At 36.9% G+C, this 17,152-nt stretch overlaps 1 protein-coding gene across 1 annotated transcript in view; it reads left to right on the top strand.

Annotated features, from left to right (window-relative positions):
• Positions 1–17,152, top strand: part of LOC138712147 (probable G-protein coupled receptor CG31760) — a 395,270-nt gene that overhangs the window by 228,001 nt on the left and 150,117 nt on the right. Inside the window, exon 2 of the mRNA XM_069843619.1 lies at positions 9,484–9,597. Coding sequence (XP_069699720.1) covers positions 9,502–9,597 — 96 coding nt within the window. The 5' untranslated portion in view covers positions 9,484–9,501. The remainder of the gene's footprint in view (positions 1–9,483; positions 9,598–17,152) is intronic.

The raw sequence follows: 17,152 nt of genomic DNA, 5'->3' as shown, positions 1-17,152 counted from the left end.
AGCCAATCAGATTATTAAATTTATAAACGTAAACGATTATTCATCAGTTGAGCTATAAAATATGGTACATAACAAGTAAGTTAATTCAATTTAAGGCATAAACAATTCAATCAGTTGAGATATACAAAAACTGATAATACACATCATGAAAATTACTTCAAATTACAAACATAAACAATTCATCAATAGAGGTATACAGAATATTATTCAATTTAAAGCATATACAATTCATCAGCCAAACTATAGAAACATATAAAATACAAAGTAAACAGATTAATTCAATTAACAAGCATACTTTCGTTAAGCTATACAAATTTGTACAATTCATATCAAGTAGGTTAATTCAATTTATAGCATATACAATTCATCAGTCAAACTAGCTATACAAACATATACAATGCATAGTAAACAAATTAATTCAATTTACAAACATATTTTCATTAAGTTATACAAAATTGTACAATTCTTATCAAGTAGATTAATTCAATTTATAAGCTTAAACAAGTCATCAGTTGAGCTATACAGTCTACTATTCAATTTGCAGCATATACAAATTAATCAGTTATGCTGAAGAAAAATATATACAATGCATAGTAGACAGATTAAGTCAATATAAAAAACATGTTTTAGTTGAGCTATATAAAATTGAACATTTCAAATTAAGTAGAATAATTCAATTCACAAGCATAAACAATTCATCAGCTGTGTAGTTCTGCAATAAGAGACCAACCGCCAAAAACCTGTTTTCGAGATACTGGTTGTGTTGTTTCTGAGGTTTTCCCAACCGTAAGGCGAATGTCAGACAACTATGACGAATCCTCGGCCTTATCGCGCCAAATACCATCTCGCCACCGACAATTCAATCGACATTAAATAATTCAATTCAATTTATTATGCCATTAGACATACAGTAATTCGCTTCGTTACAGATATATTGAAAAACATATAATACATTTGAAAAACATGCAATATATTTGAAAAACATACAGTACACTTGAACAAAAAACACAAATATAATTGAAACAGTGAAATTTATTTTAAACAGTGAAAACACGAAATATGTTGATACTATAAAAGTTAATTAAAACCCTTCACACTTAATGTATTAATTAGAACTAAATCTAATTGTGTTTATTAAAAAACCAATTTCGTTCAATTTTGTGTTAAACTCACCAACAGAGTATAAAGGATTATTTAATTTATAAAATCTAGTTTTAAAGCTATTCATTGCTAACTTATAATATTGACTGAGAAGCTTATTATAGCCTATAATTTCATCCCCATAACAGAAAAGTTTGTGTTGCTGTTATGTAATCTACAGTATGGAATATTAATAACCGAGTACTTCAATATCGTCAAATAACTAAGTAAAAAAAATGTTGAAGACTCGAGAGTGGATATTTGATGACTGGTATGTTCTTGCAGGTGGCTTTCTTTTTCGTGGTGGTGCTCGCCGTGGCCTCCGCACAGCTGCTGTACCCCTCTGCTTACCACTCCGAAGGAGTCCTGCAAGCGCACTCCCCCTTCGCTGCTAGCTCTTCAGCCAGGGTGCAGACCCACGGCGGAGCCCTCCTGGGAGTCGGCTACGGCTTCTACTGAAGAGTAGCTCGTCTACTGTCAGTTGTAAACATCATGTTGTTTGTTGACTGCATTAAAGCGAGCAGCTTTTGTGTTTAGTTTTCCAAAATCTGAATCTCTTTTCTTCTATTCCCTATGCACTACCTCTTCCACTACCTTCCCTTTCCTCTTATTCCGAAATCAATTCGAAATATTTCGCTTGGAAGCGAATACAGGATGATTCAAGTACAATAGACGTACCAAAACTCAAATAGCTTATTTCTCTCATCACTTTGAGTAATAAATTTAACATAAGCATTAGTGTAGGTTATGACTAGGGTCCAATGTTTGGTAACCGATCCAATAGATCCAGATTAGCTGTGTACGGGCTATTCCATCTCAAATCGACCGAAATACAGAGCAACTTGACCTTGCAATTTTTAAATACAATGAAACTTTTTCTGTCCGTTGACAACTGTGATACAATGCTTTGTGCAAAGTTTGAGGCATCAGAACTTCATAGTGTTTAAATTAAAAATATTTAAAATTTTCGTATTTTCATAAAATTAGCAACTTTAAACTGTTGTGGCTCCGAAACCCTTTCACCCAATGATCAAACTCATGGTTTATTTTGATGCTGAGAAATTAAAGTTTATATTGACATGTAAACAGTTTTCCTTACTTTTTATGGAAATGGGGAAATTTAGATTTTTCTTCATTAAGGCACCTTTGCCCACGAAAAAATATTTTTAAAATATATGGTTAGATTTCGCATTGAAAGTACAAATAAACACACATTTTTTACTGGTGCACCGTTGTTAAGAAAGTATTGAAAATATCAAATAAAGAAAATAAATAGTACACGTGAAGTAACCAGCTGACTGTGAGCCGGGATTTAGCCGAGACAAGCAAGGCCAGGAGACAAACACGTGATGTTTCGTCTAGTAGCACATAGCTGGGCTAGCTTTATCACAAGTTTTCATAAACACAGGAGTAAAATGACGCCCAACGCTCGCTTATCTTCAGCTCTCGGCCAGTGCGTGCGGTACTGCGCCGTTCAAGTCCAGGCGTGTGAAAATAATTTATTTAATACCCTCCAAACTTATTACCGAGCCACTAAACAAACAATGACGAATCCCTCTTAATAATGCAGGGTTTTTTCTCAATTTTTTTTACATTTTTACAAATGGGCAAAAAGCCTAAAAGTAAGTAAAATCAGATTATCTGTCTCTCTGTATAAAATAAAAATAAGGATTACGTCTTATCATAACCTACCAAATGTCTGCTTCAAAATGAGCTCCCGTTCAATGCTCTGCAGTAAATGGTTCCAGAGTTCTGAGCGCTTAGCCGGCTCGGATGGCTCAAGCGGTAGGGGCACGGCATGTCCCTATCGCTTGGTCCGAAGGGTTGTGGGTTCGAGTCCCGCCTCGGGCATGGGTGTTGTGTTTGTATTAGTATAAGTAAACAAAGGAAAACAAGTGAAAAACGAAAACAAAATGGATAACTTTGGTAAACGGCCTCTGGCCGGTCTAAATTATAAAAAAAAAAGCGCTGAAAGAGGCTTGTTTTTATCAAATACGCTAAATTTGTCGCGCAATAGTACGAAACCGTTTGACTTTCGATAGTATATTTTTTAAAATGCACTGTCCTCAGCACCTTGTACAAATAGGGAAAAAATTGGAGTATTAAAAAAATGCGAGGTTTTTTACTGATCGATTTCATATGGAATAACCCGTATAGTGTATAACGCACAGCACGTTGCAGGGTCAGTACATTCAGTTTCTGATTAAAATAGTGAAGTATGAGAGTGTCTTGATAGCCGAGTTACGCTTTCAATGCGTTTCGTTTATGCTAAAACTAACCGATTTTTATGGTAATAAAAATGTCGAACTCTATGACAAATTTAATCTCTCTTACTATCTACCTCACTTACAATTAATTCAGTACTGGATATCAGGGGATAAGTTAGTAACTATTTACAAAGAAAGGAATCCTAAGGGTTTGAAGTTTAACTTGCTGTTACAAGTGTTTGGAGCGAATACTTCAATTTGAATGGTTTAAATAAGTTATGCTATTCTGAAATCAGATCAGAGCAAACAAACGAAATGTTTAAAATGTTATGTTTTATTTAACGACGCTCACAACTGCCGAGGTTATATCAGCGTCGCCGGTGTGCCGGAATTTTGTCCCGCAGGAGTTCTTTTACGTGCCAGTAATCTACTGACATGAGCTTGTCACAGTTAAGCACACTTAAATGCCATCGATCTGGCTCGGGATCGAACCCACAACCTCGGACACAGAAGGCCAGCGCTATACCAACTGGGTCAACCAGGCCGACGCAAACAAACGATGTTTCATATAGAAACACTGAAACACCAGAACACAATAAAAATGTAGAATTATTTCTATAGAAGACTCAAAACAGACCTTCTTTCTCTTGAAATTTGGTTGCTGATATTGTGTCACTGTTCTATCATAACTTGTATAAAATTATTTTCTCAGCTAATATTTTATTTGAAGAAGTGTAAAACCGTAATTTTAATACAATTACAGAAAATATACTAAAATAAAACTTCATTTTGCAATGATACTGTGCAAATATCATTTTGAGCCCCGCTTTGAAAATGTTTTAACTCACATAAGGAACCTTATGGCAGAGAAAACGAAACAAAAGATATAACTTGAAGATTCATATGTCATGTTACCGCGGTTTTTTATCTTGGTGAACTACCACGTTTAACTTCGATCGTGAATGATGCACCGGATACTGAGGTTCAACAGAGTGAAATGCGAAATTTACCGCGGTGATATTTTGTTCAAAAATGGACTCTTCAGTCAATAGGAAGCTTGTCCTTCATTTTTTTTTTAAATAAGTGACAACAGTTCAAAATACTTTGGCGTTTAGTTTCAATACCACTTGATTTTTTTTTTTTTGTATTTATTTTTCCTTTTCTGACTTAGATGGCACTGCCGGATTATTATTATCTTTGTCCCGGCTATTTGTTTGTGACTGATACGAGACTACGTTCCTTGGGCCCTGATTCGTCGCCTGTTGTTTTGATTCTTTTGCTCTCATTGGTTATCTGCCTGTTCGAGAACTTTCCGTGCGGAAGACTTGGATCGGAGGAGATTCGTCGAGGAGCCAGCGGATAGTTAGAGCTACGGCGGAGACTTTCGTTTAGAAGCCAGCAGACTGTGAGGAACAATGCGGTACCACAGTCTAGTATATACAGTTATGAAGCTCTATACGTAGTAAATATGCATCCATGGATAGTTGCTAACCACTAGGATCGCTAATATCGCCTCATTACAGGCAATGCGAAATAGTACCGGCACAGTCTATTGTTCCTAGCACGCTCACAACTCAAGCTTCGTGACTGTATATACTAGACTGTGGCGATACCTTGTAGAGATTCGTTGAGGAGCCAGCAGACTACGATGAACACTGCAGGACTTGGTAGCTATTTTCGTTGAGGTGCCAGCGGGCGTACAGTTACTGTGTAGCGAATGGACGTGCACTTGTGGAGCGAACTGAGGCTTATTGGTACGAGAGCGATGTGAACAGGTGCTCGAGCAAAACTATGGAGTTATAGTCTAGTACGTGTTGCTTACAGTGTGCCCAGTTACGGCGGAGGAAGTTAGGGTAGTGAATTACCCTTTAGTACGTTCTGTTTGCTGTGAGCTCAGCTAAAGCACGGACTTCATTGCCGACGGCAGTAATGTTGACAGCAGTTGAAGCAGTGGATGTACGGTTCGTGGATTCAGAGCAATACACAGGGCGGAGAGTTGGGGGAGGGGGAGAGATACTGACAGAGTGCCGTCAGTAGATCTACGTAGAGAGACGCGTGGAAGGCAACGTACAGATCGTGCATTATGTCCAGACACTCCCCCACTCTTCCCACAGAGCTGCGCACGAGATCGGATGAATCTACTTACGAATTATAGGGGAATGGGTTAGCCTTTGTCTTGAACTCGGTAGACAAACGCCCGACCTTCCCTTCTACTCCGACCCCCTCCACATAAACGTTGCTCCCCTACTGCGCATCGCGAGTGTCTTGACAAAATGCATGACCTGTAGCAAGCTATTATATTATAAATTGTATTTCAGTGTAATGGTTTTATTTGTCGCTTGTTTATATCAAGTCAATTTATCTACAGTACAGTATATCTGTTTTCTGTTCACAAGATTCGCGGAGTGCTCCATACACGGATTATGAGCTTTATGATGTCTGAGCGCGGGGCGAGTTGCCACAGGACCGTTTGGTGGGGGTGCCGGAGCGACCATGGTGAATTTGCCTTAAGTGTGTTGCTGTTGGTATATAGAGTACTAGCTCCTCCGAGTTATGGACTGTATGGGTTTGTGTATTACGGATTATTTCACCCCATTTATTTGATTACCTGGTTGGGTTTTTCCGAGCTTTTCCCCAACCAAAAGGCAAATGCCGGGTAATCTTTTGGCGAATCTTCGGACCTCTCCTCATGATTGTAGAAAATCATTAATTTGTAAAACTGTAGAAATTGTAAAATATTGTAAAAATTTATAAAAATTGTAATTGTAATATTGTAAAATTTTGACTTGTTCCACATCTTAAAGCTTCATTGCTCATGTAAGATCTATGGAATATAATAAGTGAATGAGTCATTTTTCTTTGGTTTGTATGTCCGTATGGACGTATGATAGGTAGAGAAGGGTACACGGGAAAAACGAACAATGTCACAATTCCTTTAAGGCTGATGTTATCTAATTCACTGTATTACTACAAACTTTAATGATATTTTTTGCCAAAAATGGTAAAGGAGAATTAAAACCACGGATAGACTCATCATTTCCTTCATTTCAAGTAGAAACACCAATAAATTTTGCAGTAATATACTGAAATAGATCATTATTTCACCCTTAATGGAAATGTGACATTGTTCGTTTTTCCCGTATACCTAAGTATTTGTTTTACTCTGTTCTATTTATTGCTTTGTCATTAAAGCAGCCTTTATATTTTAACTTTTGTCAGTGTCTATTGTTACATCATCCCTAATCCAACAAGGCATCCCATAGCCTCACACACGATATACGCCTCCGTCGCAATACCTCCAATAGAATTATGGACCTTGCTTCCATCTGAATTGCTTTTTGAATCTAGGACTTTGTCTGCGTAAGATTGAAAATTATTGCTGTATATTACAAATAGAGGAAAGCTTTGTATTCGTTCTACTTTGTCTTTTTATGAATTTTTTTTTCCATTTTATTGTATAAAATCATGAAAAGCTCTTACTTTATCAGTTGAAAGGATTGTTTGTCTTTCGTCCTTTGAATTTAAGGTTTGTAATTTAATTTCTTTGATTTTTTTTAAGTCTACGTATATATTATGCTCTAGTTGTCTTTCATTCAATTTCCTTTCCTCTTCGTTTTTTTAATGATTTCCAGTGCGTTTCTTAGATTACTTCTTTGTTACGTGAACTTGGATTCAATCTTTTTCCACATTGTAGGCCTATATCTTTAACATCTTATGACTCCAGAATGAATTTATTTTCAGTTCATTTTTATACTTTTCTCTCTTTCTAATTGAATTGCTAATTTTGTATTACATTAACCTCAACTCTGTCATATGTATACGATGGATTTTCCTACGCACAGAAACAGCTAGACCATCGCAGAAGATTACTAGTTTGTGATTGGCGTACTGAATTACATTGGACATAGTATGATCACAGTATAGTGTATACAGTCACGAAGCTTGAGTTGTGAGAGTCCTAGGAACACTAGACTGTGCCGGTACTATTTCGCATTGTCTGTAATGAGGCGATATTAGCGATCCTAGTGATTAGCAACTATCTATGGATTCATATTTATTACATATTGAGCTTCGTGACTATATTCTAGATTGTGGTATGACGTTGTATTAAAACTAATTTAGATTTTCTGGTAGGCCTATACAGGATGGAAGTGATATAACTGTGCTGAGTAAAGGGAACAGAATACGTTAAAATAAATAAAAAGGCTATTACGTGTTCTGTAATTAAGTGCAAGGTTAATTAGAGAATTAGGCTGAAAGTCTGTGTATCTCCGGAACGAACTTAGGTTCGAATAGCAGCATTCCGTCCCTTAGTCACTGCAGTAGAGTTGAAAAATTTCCTAATGACAGGAAATGAAGATATATGTTAATATTTTCATTTAATTTGCAACAAAGTCGTTCATTTTATTGAATAACTGCAAAGAGAAAAATCATTTTTTAGACCCATTAGTTTCTCTCGTGTTAAGAATGAAAATCAGAATCGCACGGATAATACTTAGGCTATGTAGTCAAACAATGTTAACATTTAGAGGAAAATTATGTTTTTCTGAGAAAAGTATTCTTTTGGGACCAATATGGTATTAGAATCTTTGACCACCGGCGTAGCTCGGTCGGCTCAGGCGCTTGCCTGCCGATCTGAATTTGCGTTCGGGTGCGGGTTCGATTCCCGCTTGGACTGATTACCTGATTGGGTTATTTCTGAGGTTTTTCCCAACCATAAGGCAAATGTCAGGTAATCTATGGCGAATCCTCGGCCTCATCTCGCCAAATATCATCTTGCTATCACCAATTCCATCGACGCTAAATAACCTCGTAGTTGATACAGCGTCGTTAAAATAACCAAGTAAAAAAAATTGAATCCTTGTTATACTCTATCCAGGGAATGAGCTGTTGAAATATTTATAGTCATATTAATTTCATCCTAGATCCACCGAGTTAGCTCTGTGGTAGCGCTTTCGATTTTCGGCTGACAAGCAAAAATTCTCATGGGGGCAGATAAAAAAGTTATTTTTTTTCTTCCACTATGTTATTAATATCAAAATAAGTTAGTGTTTATACAAATTTTGGCCACTCGAGCACAATTACGAGAGCCGTAAGAAATAAGTTTCCCTGAGGCCGTTTACAGGAAGAAAACACAATTTCACTGGAAAAATTTATTGGAACAGATATAACAACTATTGAGCTATTTTTCAACATATGGAATTGAGACATGTCATACCATGGGACAGGCATAGAGGTGCATTCGATTATCAAAGTAGTTCCGATCCCACGCGTCAGACTTTTACGACACATGTATAAAAGTGATTCCACGGTATGACAAATGTCTCAGTTCCGGTGGGGAATATGTTGAAAAATAGCTCAACAATTGCTGTATCTATTCCAATAAATCTTTCTATGAAATTTTGTCTTCTTTCTGTAAACGACCCTAGGGAAACTTTTTTGACATTAACATGGTGGAAGAAAAAAAAATAACTTTTTTATCTACCCTCATGATAAGGTTTGCTTGTGAGAGATTTTCTACTTCGAGACTAGGAGAAGTGGCGGTGCACAACTTCTAATCACTAAATTGTGCACCGATATCCCTGGGTTAAATTCCAAATATCTTCGCAGCTCATATGAAATGAAGGCATATGTCACTGTTGATAGTGATTCGTCCGTTGGATGGGGACGTTAAGCCTGGTGGTCCCCTTGGTGCTATTCGACAGGAATAGACTACGTGCAGACACCGGGTTTCCCCCTTATCCCTTCCTCATCATCCTCACCATCCTCACCCATTCCCTACACTACACTGTCTTATACGAAACGCTTACACATACACTCACACTAGTACACTATATAACGCTCCACAGATACACGTCATATATAGCGTGGCTCGGCGAAGTAGTGTGCAACTTGAAAATGGGTCACAGTCCTACCATCTATCCGCAATATGCGGAATCCAAGTCACGCGAGTGAAGTGGATAGGCATTGGATTCATACATATTACTATGTAAATTTGTTCGCATGTGTGATAAAATGAATCAACTACAATTCGATGTACTTCTAATTCAATTTGCTATTTCTGTTTTTGAATCTTTTTAACTTCTGCGTTTGTCTTCGTTATGTGAAACTCTCATGCTGTAATTGCTTGTTACAGGACCAATGAGGACGAGTTATGGACCACCTCTGGTTGGAGAGGTCGCTCTTACTAGCCACTTTACTCAGCTCGCTCGCCCCCGGAGGCGGCGGGGACACAGCAACCATGAGGAAGGTATGTACCCTGAATAATGACTGTTTTATCACAGTCTAGTATATACAGTCACGAAGCTTGAGTTGTAAAGGTGTTAGGAACAATAGACTGTGGCGGTACTATTTCGCATTGTCTGTAATGAGGCGATATTAGCGATCCTAGTGGTTAGCAACTATCTATGGACGCATATTTACTACGAATTGAGCTTCGTGACTGCCTCATTTTATCTTGTTGTCACCACTGTTGTCATTTCCTCGTTAAAAATTGTAATTTCAAACTATATTATATAGATATAGCTGTTTTATTAGTATCGTGCCAGAAATAAACTTGAAACATGATTTTTAGTTGTGATAGAGATATATACATGTACACGTTTAGTGTTAAATGAAATTCAAATATGATAATATTTTTCACGCGAGTTTTCGTGAATCGTACGTTTTCTTATGAAAGTCTAATTTATGAGACGAACATGAAAAGTAGTACTTTCTAAGTATTCTTATTTCAAAAGCAAATTATATGTAATGTATTTTTCGTGAAAGTACTGAAGACATACTGTACTTAAACCTTTTGAACTTCCCTTATTTAAATAATAAGACTCACTGTCATTGAATAAAAGTCATTTAGCTTTCCAAGTAGGCCTACAGTAAAACCTGAGAAGTTGACCACCTCTGTAACATGACCAGCTTTCTAAGGAACCGGGGGTTTCCTATTTATATTGTACAATAAATAGACTCCGTAAGTTGACCACCTGTCTAACTTGAATCTTGACCTCAATTTCATGTGCTTGGAGCTCTTTTCACCCTTTGCAACATGACCGTGAAGTCTTGTGTCATGCTGTATAACGCACAAAATTTTGTGTGGTGCTGTACAAAAATTCCTCTTAATGTAGCAAATCTATTTTTATGAAAAGCGGTGGCTATTGGCACGCCTTCTGAAGGTCATTCTCATCCCCTAATGGTCTTCCGGGAAGCCTGGGCTGATGGAAGGTTAACGTTTCTTTTCTTTGACGTGAGTTCTTCAGGTTTTCTTAAGATTTCAGTTATTCTTTGAGCATTTCAAGTGTACACTACAGTACAAATTGTAACCGGTAAACAAGTGCATATTACAGACTTCTTTCAGTGAACAGGTATTATACTGTGTAGTTTAAAAAAACAATCAATTTTTGTTTTGTTTTAACACTTATGTAAACTTATACTGTACTGTGCGTACAGTATAATAATACTGTACAGTAAAATACTGAACTATACTTTACTGTACATACTGTACATTATTTATTTGTAAAACTGTGCCTCCTGTACAATTTTGTCCAATGTCGTTAGTTTCCATGTACAATACATAATTACATATACATTCCTGAAGTGTTAATTACGTAGATAACCATCACAGATAACATAACAATAATTTCTGTAAGTTGACCATCTATGTATGTTGACCAGGTGTGGTCGGAACCAGACACGGTCAACTTACATAGTTTTTACTGTAATAGCTTGACCACACTTCTGGAGCATTGCTTTCGGACTGTATGAACATAAAACAATAAGTGTTTGTCAAACACGTTTGCACATTTCAACTTAAAAGAGGGAATTTAACGGTACCTTATACAGTGAGGTTAGTTGGGGACGCTCGGGTTTTGCAGGAGCCGTTCTCCGCCAAGAGATGGCGTGATCACCGGGAATAATGCGCCCGCACTCTCGGCGCGCGCAAGCAGTTTCGCGTTAGTTGTGTTGTATTATGAGAAGTAAATTAGCGGTGAAAGTTGTAATCTTTTTGAGTTATGTAGGATACTGTTGTAATGACTTATTCATTACGTGAACGTACTTATCTATACAATACATATATACGGAAACAAAAATCTTGCGCTGCGACAAGACCCAAATTTCGGGAAAAGTTTCCAGAGTGACCTGTTCCAGCTTCCAGTATAATAAGAAGATTTTATAAGAAGTTAATGCGGACAGGTTCTGTAAACGATGAAAAACCGAAAAGAGAACGCCGTGTTCTGTCGGAAAAGAAATTAGACAAGACTGATGAAAGATTGGAACACACCCCTCAAAAATCTTGCGAGAGTGACTGCAAATTTCATAAAACGATGTCAAATGTGTATCGTAGTAAATGGAGGACATTTTGAGCATCGAATGTGAGCGTGATAAGTACTGTAACTTTTAAATATTGTAACAGTACACATTTTCATATAGCACAATTTAAAATTTGTGGTAGACATTTCTTTCCGCTATCTTACTTATTTTGTTTTAGAAACCTGATTTAATAGATTAAAACATGTGGAAATAATCCACATGTGGAAGAATGCATATAAAGGTCAGCTTAGGAACCTTTAAAAAAATTGATATTTAGGTCACTTAAAATTGGAATAATTAAATGAAACTTTGCACAAATATTGATCATAGATCTAATGATGTTTTGGTGGGAATATTAAAAATGGTTGAAACTGAAATTTCATCAGCGCATCCCTTAATATGGTATATATTCATTTCAAATGCTTTATTCCTGCCGGTTTATATCACCAAACGTTTCGCGAAATTCTAATATACTGGAGAGGCGAGGGGTTCGTAATCGGTGCATTAACCCGCCGGGCCGTGGAAACGAAAAGACGCCGACAATGGCAATAACGTTACGCAAGCCGCTCACAGTAAACAATGCGCGAGTGCTCTGCCAACTTGATTGTGCAGCTTCCATCACCGTAAATGGGCCATGCCAGAGTATGTGTGGATAATGCCTTCTGTTAACACTAGCTCAAATCGACGAGAAAACTCGAATTGATTTTCGTAACTGCATCTAAACGCATACTACATCGTTCTGGGCACATACAATTTTATATTATGCTGCATGCATAAATCTGTCATCATCATAAACATGAAGCATTAGGCACCAATGCCCTTCAGTTTCATGAAGGTTTCTATTGGATTTCAGAATAATTGATCAACACATGTTTCCCCCCCCCCCGGACATTTCTTCGTCCTAATAATCTGTCTTCTATAGTCCCATCGCTCTAATTTCCGGTAGCCAATCGCGTTGCAGGTCGGCTACATTTAAACGTGTGCGTCTTGTGATTCGCTGAGGAAGACGTTATTCATTTCTTAAGGCTCGATAAATACTTAATATAATCGCCTGCCATTTTGGCTCTTTCGTTGGCGTTCGCAGAAAGCACAATTACAGTGTGTTTGATTTATTATCATAGGAGCTACGACATGATAATGTTTAACGGTGTGGCAAATAGATTCCTCGTATGGTAGCTCGGCAACGAAAGAACAAAAATGGCGAACGATACTACCTACCTAGACTTTATAGAGCCTTCATTTCCTAAGACGTAAGCAAAGAGGAGAAGTCACGCCGGGAATAACAGCGTCGCGACTTTATAGTAAATCGTCTGTGATACATTCTGTTTATTTGTTCCATTCAGTTTTTTCCATGCTGTATGATATTATTTGTAAGCTTGAGAACATTTAATTCTCGCTACGTTTCCAGTCTATTACTGTGTAACTAGCTACACTCCTCAGGAACCCAATTTCTCATGCTTGTATTCTTCGTATTCCTACTCCTATGTTATTATTGGAGTTAAACCTTGACGTTCTTAAACTTGAAAACTCGTAGTACGGTATAAATTTAAAAGTGGTATTTTATTTTCGGAATTCGTAGTAATCCTTTCATGTGATCAAACAGAATAGATTTTTAGGTTAGGTATCGTGAGTCGTAAACTGTTTAATGAAAGCAATGAATACCATGCCGTCAGATAAATTACATTTTAATATTAGATCATACTAATTACTAATTACAAACATAATGTGCGAGAGCCCAAGAAGAAATATATTAGCTATTATTTCATGAATTACACTGTACAACATGAAATTTGTTCTTTTTATAAAAATATATGTATTCAATTTATTTTGTGGTCGCAAAAACGAATCTGTAATTAGTTTTTGTCCAGCACGTACTGTTTCTTCAAAATAAAAAGTTATTTAATGTTAGTGAAATGTTGTATTACTTTCACCTTATGGGATGCAACATTCACTGAAAGTACATTTTCTTAATAGCCACCTGGACTTCTTCAAAAAAAACCTTGGTGCTGTAAGCGATGAACACGGGGAGAGGTTTCATCAAGAAATATCTACCTTCGAAAATCGCTTCAGTGGAAGGTGGAATGCAAGTATGCTGGCTGAATATTGCTGGTCACTCATCAGATAGATTGCAGAAGCTGTTTACAAACGTAAAAGGTCAAAAAAGACATTTTAATTTGTGAATTTTTGCCAAACAAAGGTTGCTTTATATGCTAGTGTAACAAATTTGTGTAAATAAGTGAAGTGCGTGTACCATAATAATGGTATGCGTTAGAAAATATTGGCTTTCAGAAATGAACTCAGCACCTCTCATTTAGTTAAAATTACATAGTTTCATCTAAAGGACAGAAACAGAGTTTAAATTTCTGTAATGCTCGGGAAAAGTGGCACAAGTCAAAAATGTTAATTTTACAGGAGAAGGAAAAAACAGTCTTCACACTGGTTTATGTCGATTTAATTTTCTTCTGTATCAATTACTGTAATGGGAGAAATACTTAAGTCTCTTTTCCCAAGCGAGTAGATGTGCCGTAAGCTGTCAATAAATTAATAAAAAATGTTTGTGGAAACTGACTTATGCCACTTTCCCCAATCATTCCAGATGTGTTGTCCAGTGTTATTGAACCATTTAGAAAACACCTCTCAACATACAGATGAGTTGTGGTAAATAAGTAAATAAGCAAGACATTGTTATTATTATTATTATTATTATTATTATTATTATTATTATTATTATTATTATTATTATTATTATTATTATTTCAGTACATGGCATTGTGATTTTAACCTCTTTGGTGATATTTGGTATTAGTTGGCATCATTGAAGAGACGTCAAAATTAGCCTTTTAGGAACTACTCTTACGTGATCCTCAGTATTGGTCGTCTTGGAGGGAGAAAAAAGGCACGTAACGTTATGGCGTATCTGGTCAGTTGTCCCTACCCTACAGTACGGTATGATATGAGGATCCCATACTTTGGTTCCACGATGTCAATTTCGTTTACACCTTAGGGATGATAATTACTCAACTGCCATGTTGAGAATCGCTGCTCCAGAAAATCTGATAGCAGGAGCACTAATGTTATTTCTCTCTCGCTGGATGTCAATGCCACGACACCGCGCCGGCTCGATTTAAGAGAGGTCATCGAAGCTTCCAAAAAATTCAATCACACTCTGCAGTCGTGAGTGCGGAGTGCCCAGATTCCCGATCTGTGACGGCAGATGACGTGCGCGCCATAGAGTGTCACTTGTCTGTTTTAATTATTGCATCAGCAAGACAGCGTGAAAATCCAATTAATAAGTGATTGATTGAGTAGTGTACAAAATTTTCCGCTTCCAAATTATGCCCCTCGTTGTTGCAGTGCGTCCAGCGAGGATTACCATGTCTGCTGTCTGTCCCACAACAACGAGAAAATATTCTAATTGCGCTGTAGTTCGTTTCATATTATAAGAAATGGAGATTTATTTTATATTATGATCATTGAGAAATGTCTCCAAATTAAAGCATGTATTTCTTTTCATTTCTTCATAATCATTAATAGATTTTATAATAAAAATCAAGATATTTTTAATATAACGTATATAACTTCCTATTGTTCTTAGCTATTACAAAAACCGGCTTACTATTTATGTATTACAATCCTTAATGCACTTCTAACCATTTTAAAGCTTTGAAGGGGCAGGAGAAAAAGTGATAGAGGATTCATCAGACCTCTCTAATAGCGTGATAAGTATATGCTATTCATAATTGTTATTATGTAAAAACCTATGGAATTGAAGGAAGAGTAGAAATTAAGTGGATAACAAAATTGACGGTTGTTATTGTTGTTTAGTCGACTATCTGGAAACAGATTGGAACATAATAAATGACACCAATAAGCTATCACTCATAAGACAAGAAGTCAGGAGATAATGGGATAAGGTGGTCAATTACTTTCTCCCTCCATTACATACACATCTGTCTAGTCGTGGAATTGATATCATAGCCATTAAGAACAACTCGGCATACATTCTCGATCCCACCATCAGATTTGAGACACATGCAGATCAACCGCATGAGGTGGACAGTGAAAAGAAACGGATCTATGAACCAACAATCCCGTTCTATAAAGATAAATATAGCCTGTCCCACATTGATGTAATAGGTCTGATGGTGGGAGCACGAGGTACCATACCCTCCTTCTTTGCCAACAAATGTAAAAACCTGGGCCTAACACACAGCATTATGAAGGAAATAGCCATTAGTGCCCTCAAAGGATCGATTCAGATATTGAGAAATCATTTGTATGGGAGTGATAATGGAAATTTCAAGTTATCTTAACCGATGGCTGTTGTGGTTTAGATATCAATGCCAATCACTCCGTATTATTATTTTTCTCGCGGCATTCAAATCATTCTAACCTATCTGATAATATCCCCCCTTTCTTAACTGCAAATGAGCACAAACGCTACTTAGGTATAAATTTTTCTGACATTTTGCATATCTGATTCCCTAACCGTTTCTAATGTGTATCATTTTAACTTTTAGGTGTGTTTCCAAATTATATGTAATACGCTTTGTCAAATCTGGCAACCTTTTCATAAGGGAAGCTAAATTTATTATTATTATTTTACTAATTAGAATTAAAGATTCAAACCAGTATAAAACATTAATTTACATTTATATAAGTACACATGGCAACACTGAGAAGACTTTCATTGGATTCGAAATCAGTGATGAATTCAGGAGGTAGCCCAGGAGGGAATCTCCTCTGCCAATATTTCAGGATGTTCCCTTGGAGATTTCAGACTTACTTACTTACTTACTGGCTTTTAAGGAACCCGGAGGTTCATTGCCGCCCTCACATAAGCCCGCCATCGGTCACTATCCTGTGCAAGATTAATCCAGTCTCTATCATCATATCCCATCTCCCTCAAAATCCATTTTAATAGTATCCCCCCATCTACGTCTCGGCCTTCCAAAAGGTCTTTTTTTTTCCTCCGGCCTCCCAACTAACATTATATATGCATTTCTTGATTCGCCCATACGTGCTACTTGCCTTGCCCATCTCAACCGTCTGGATTTAATGTTCCTAATTATGTCAGGTGAAGAATACAATGCATGAAGTTCTGCGTTGTGTAACTTTTTCCATTCCCCTGTAACTTCATCCCTCTTAACCCCAAATATATTCCTAAGAACCTTATTCTCAAACACCCTTAATCTCTGTTCCTCTCTCAAAGTAAGAGTTCAAGTTTCACAACCATACAGAACAACCGGTAATATAACTGTTTTGTAAATTGGCAGAACCTTAGGTTGCTGCCTCCTACAGAGAGAAATATTTCACTTTTCATACCTGTTGACGTCAAGAAAGTTTCTAATGCGTCACATCTAAAGCGACAGGTGCAGACGACATTAGTATCGCAATGACAAATTTATTGACGTAATCTTACTAACAATGTGAAACATTTTCAATTCTCGCTGATGACATCCAGTTTCCTAAATCTTGGAAATTTGCCCTTGCGCGCTCAATAC

The sequence above is a fragment of the Periplaneta americana genome, chromosome 13, assembly GCF_040183065.1.
Source record: "Periplaneta americana isolate PAMFEO1 chromosome 13, P.americana_PAMFEO1_priV1, whole genome shotgun sequence".
In the NCBI taxonomy this organism is placed as follows: Eukaryota; Metazoa; Arthropoda; class Insecta; order Blattodea; family Blattidae; genus Periplaneta; species Periplaneta americana.
Note: the sequence above shows the minus strand (reverse complement) of the source record. Positions and strands in the feature narration are given on the sequence as shown.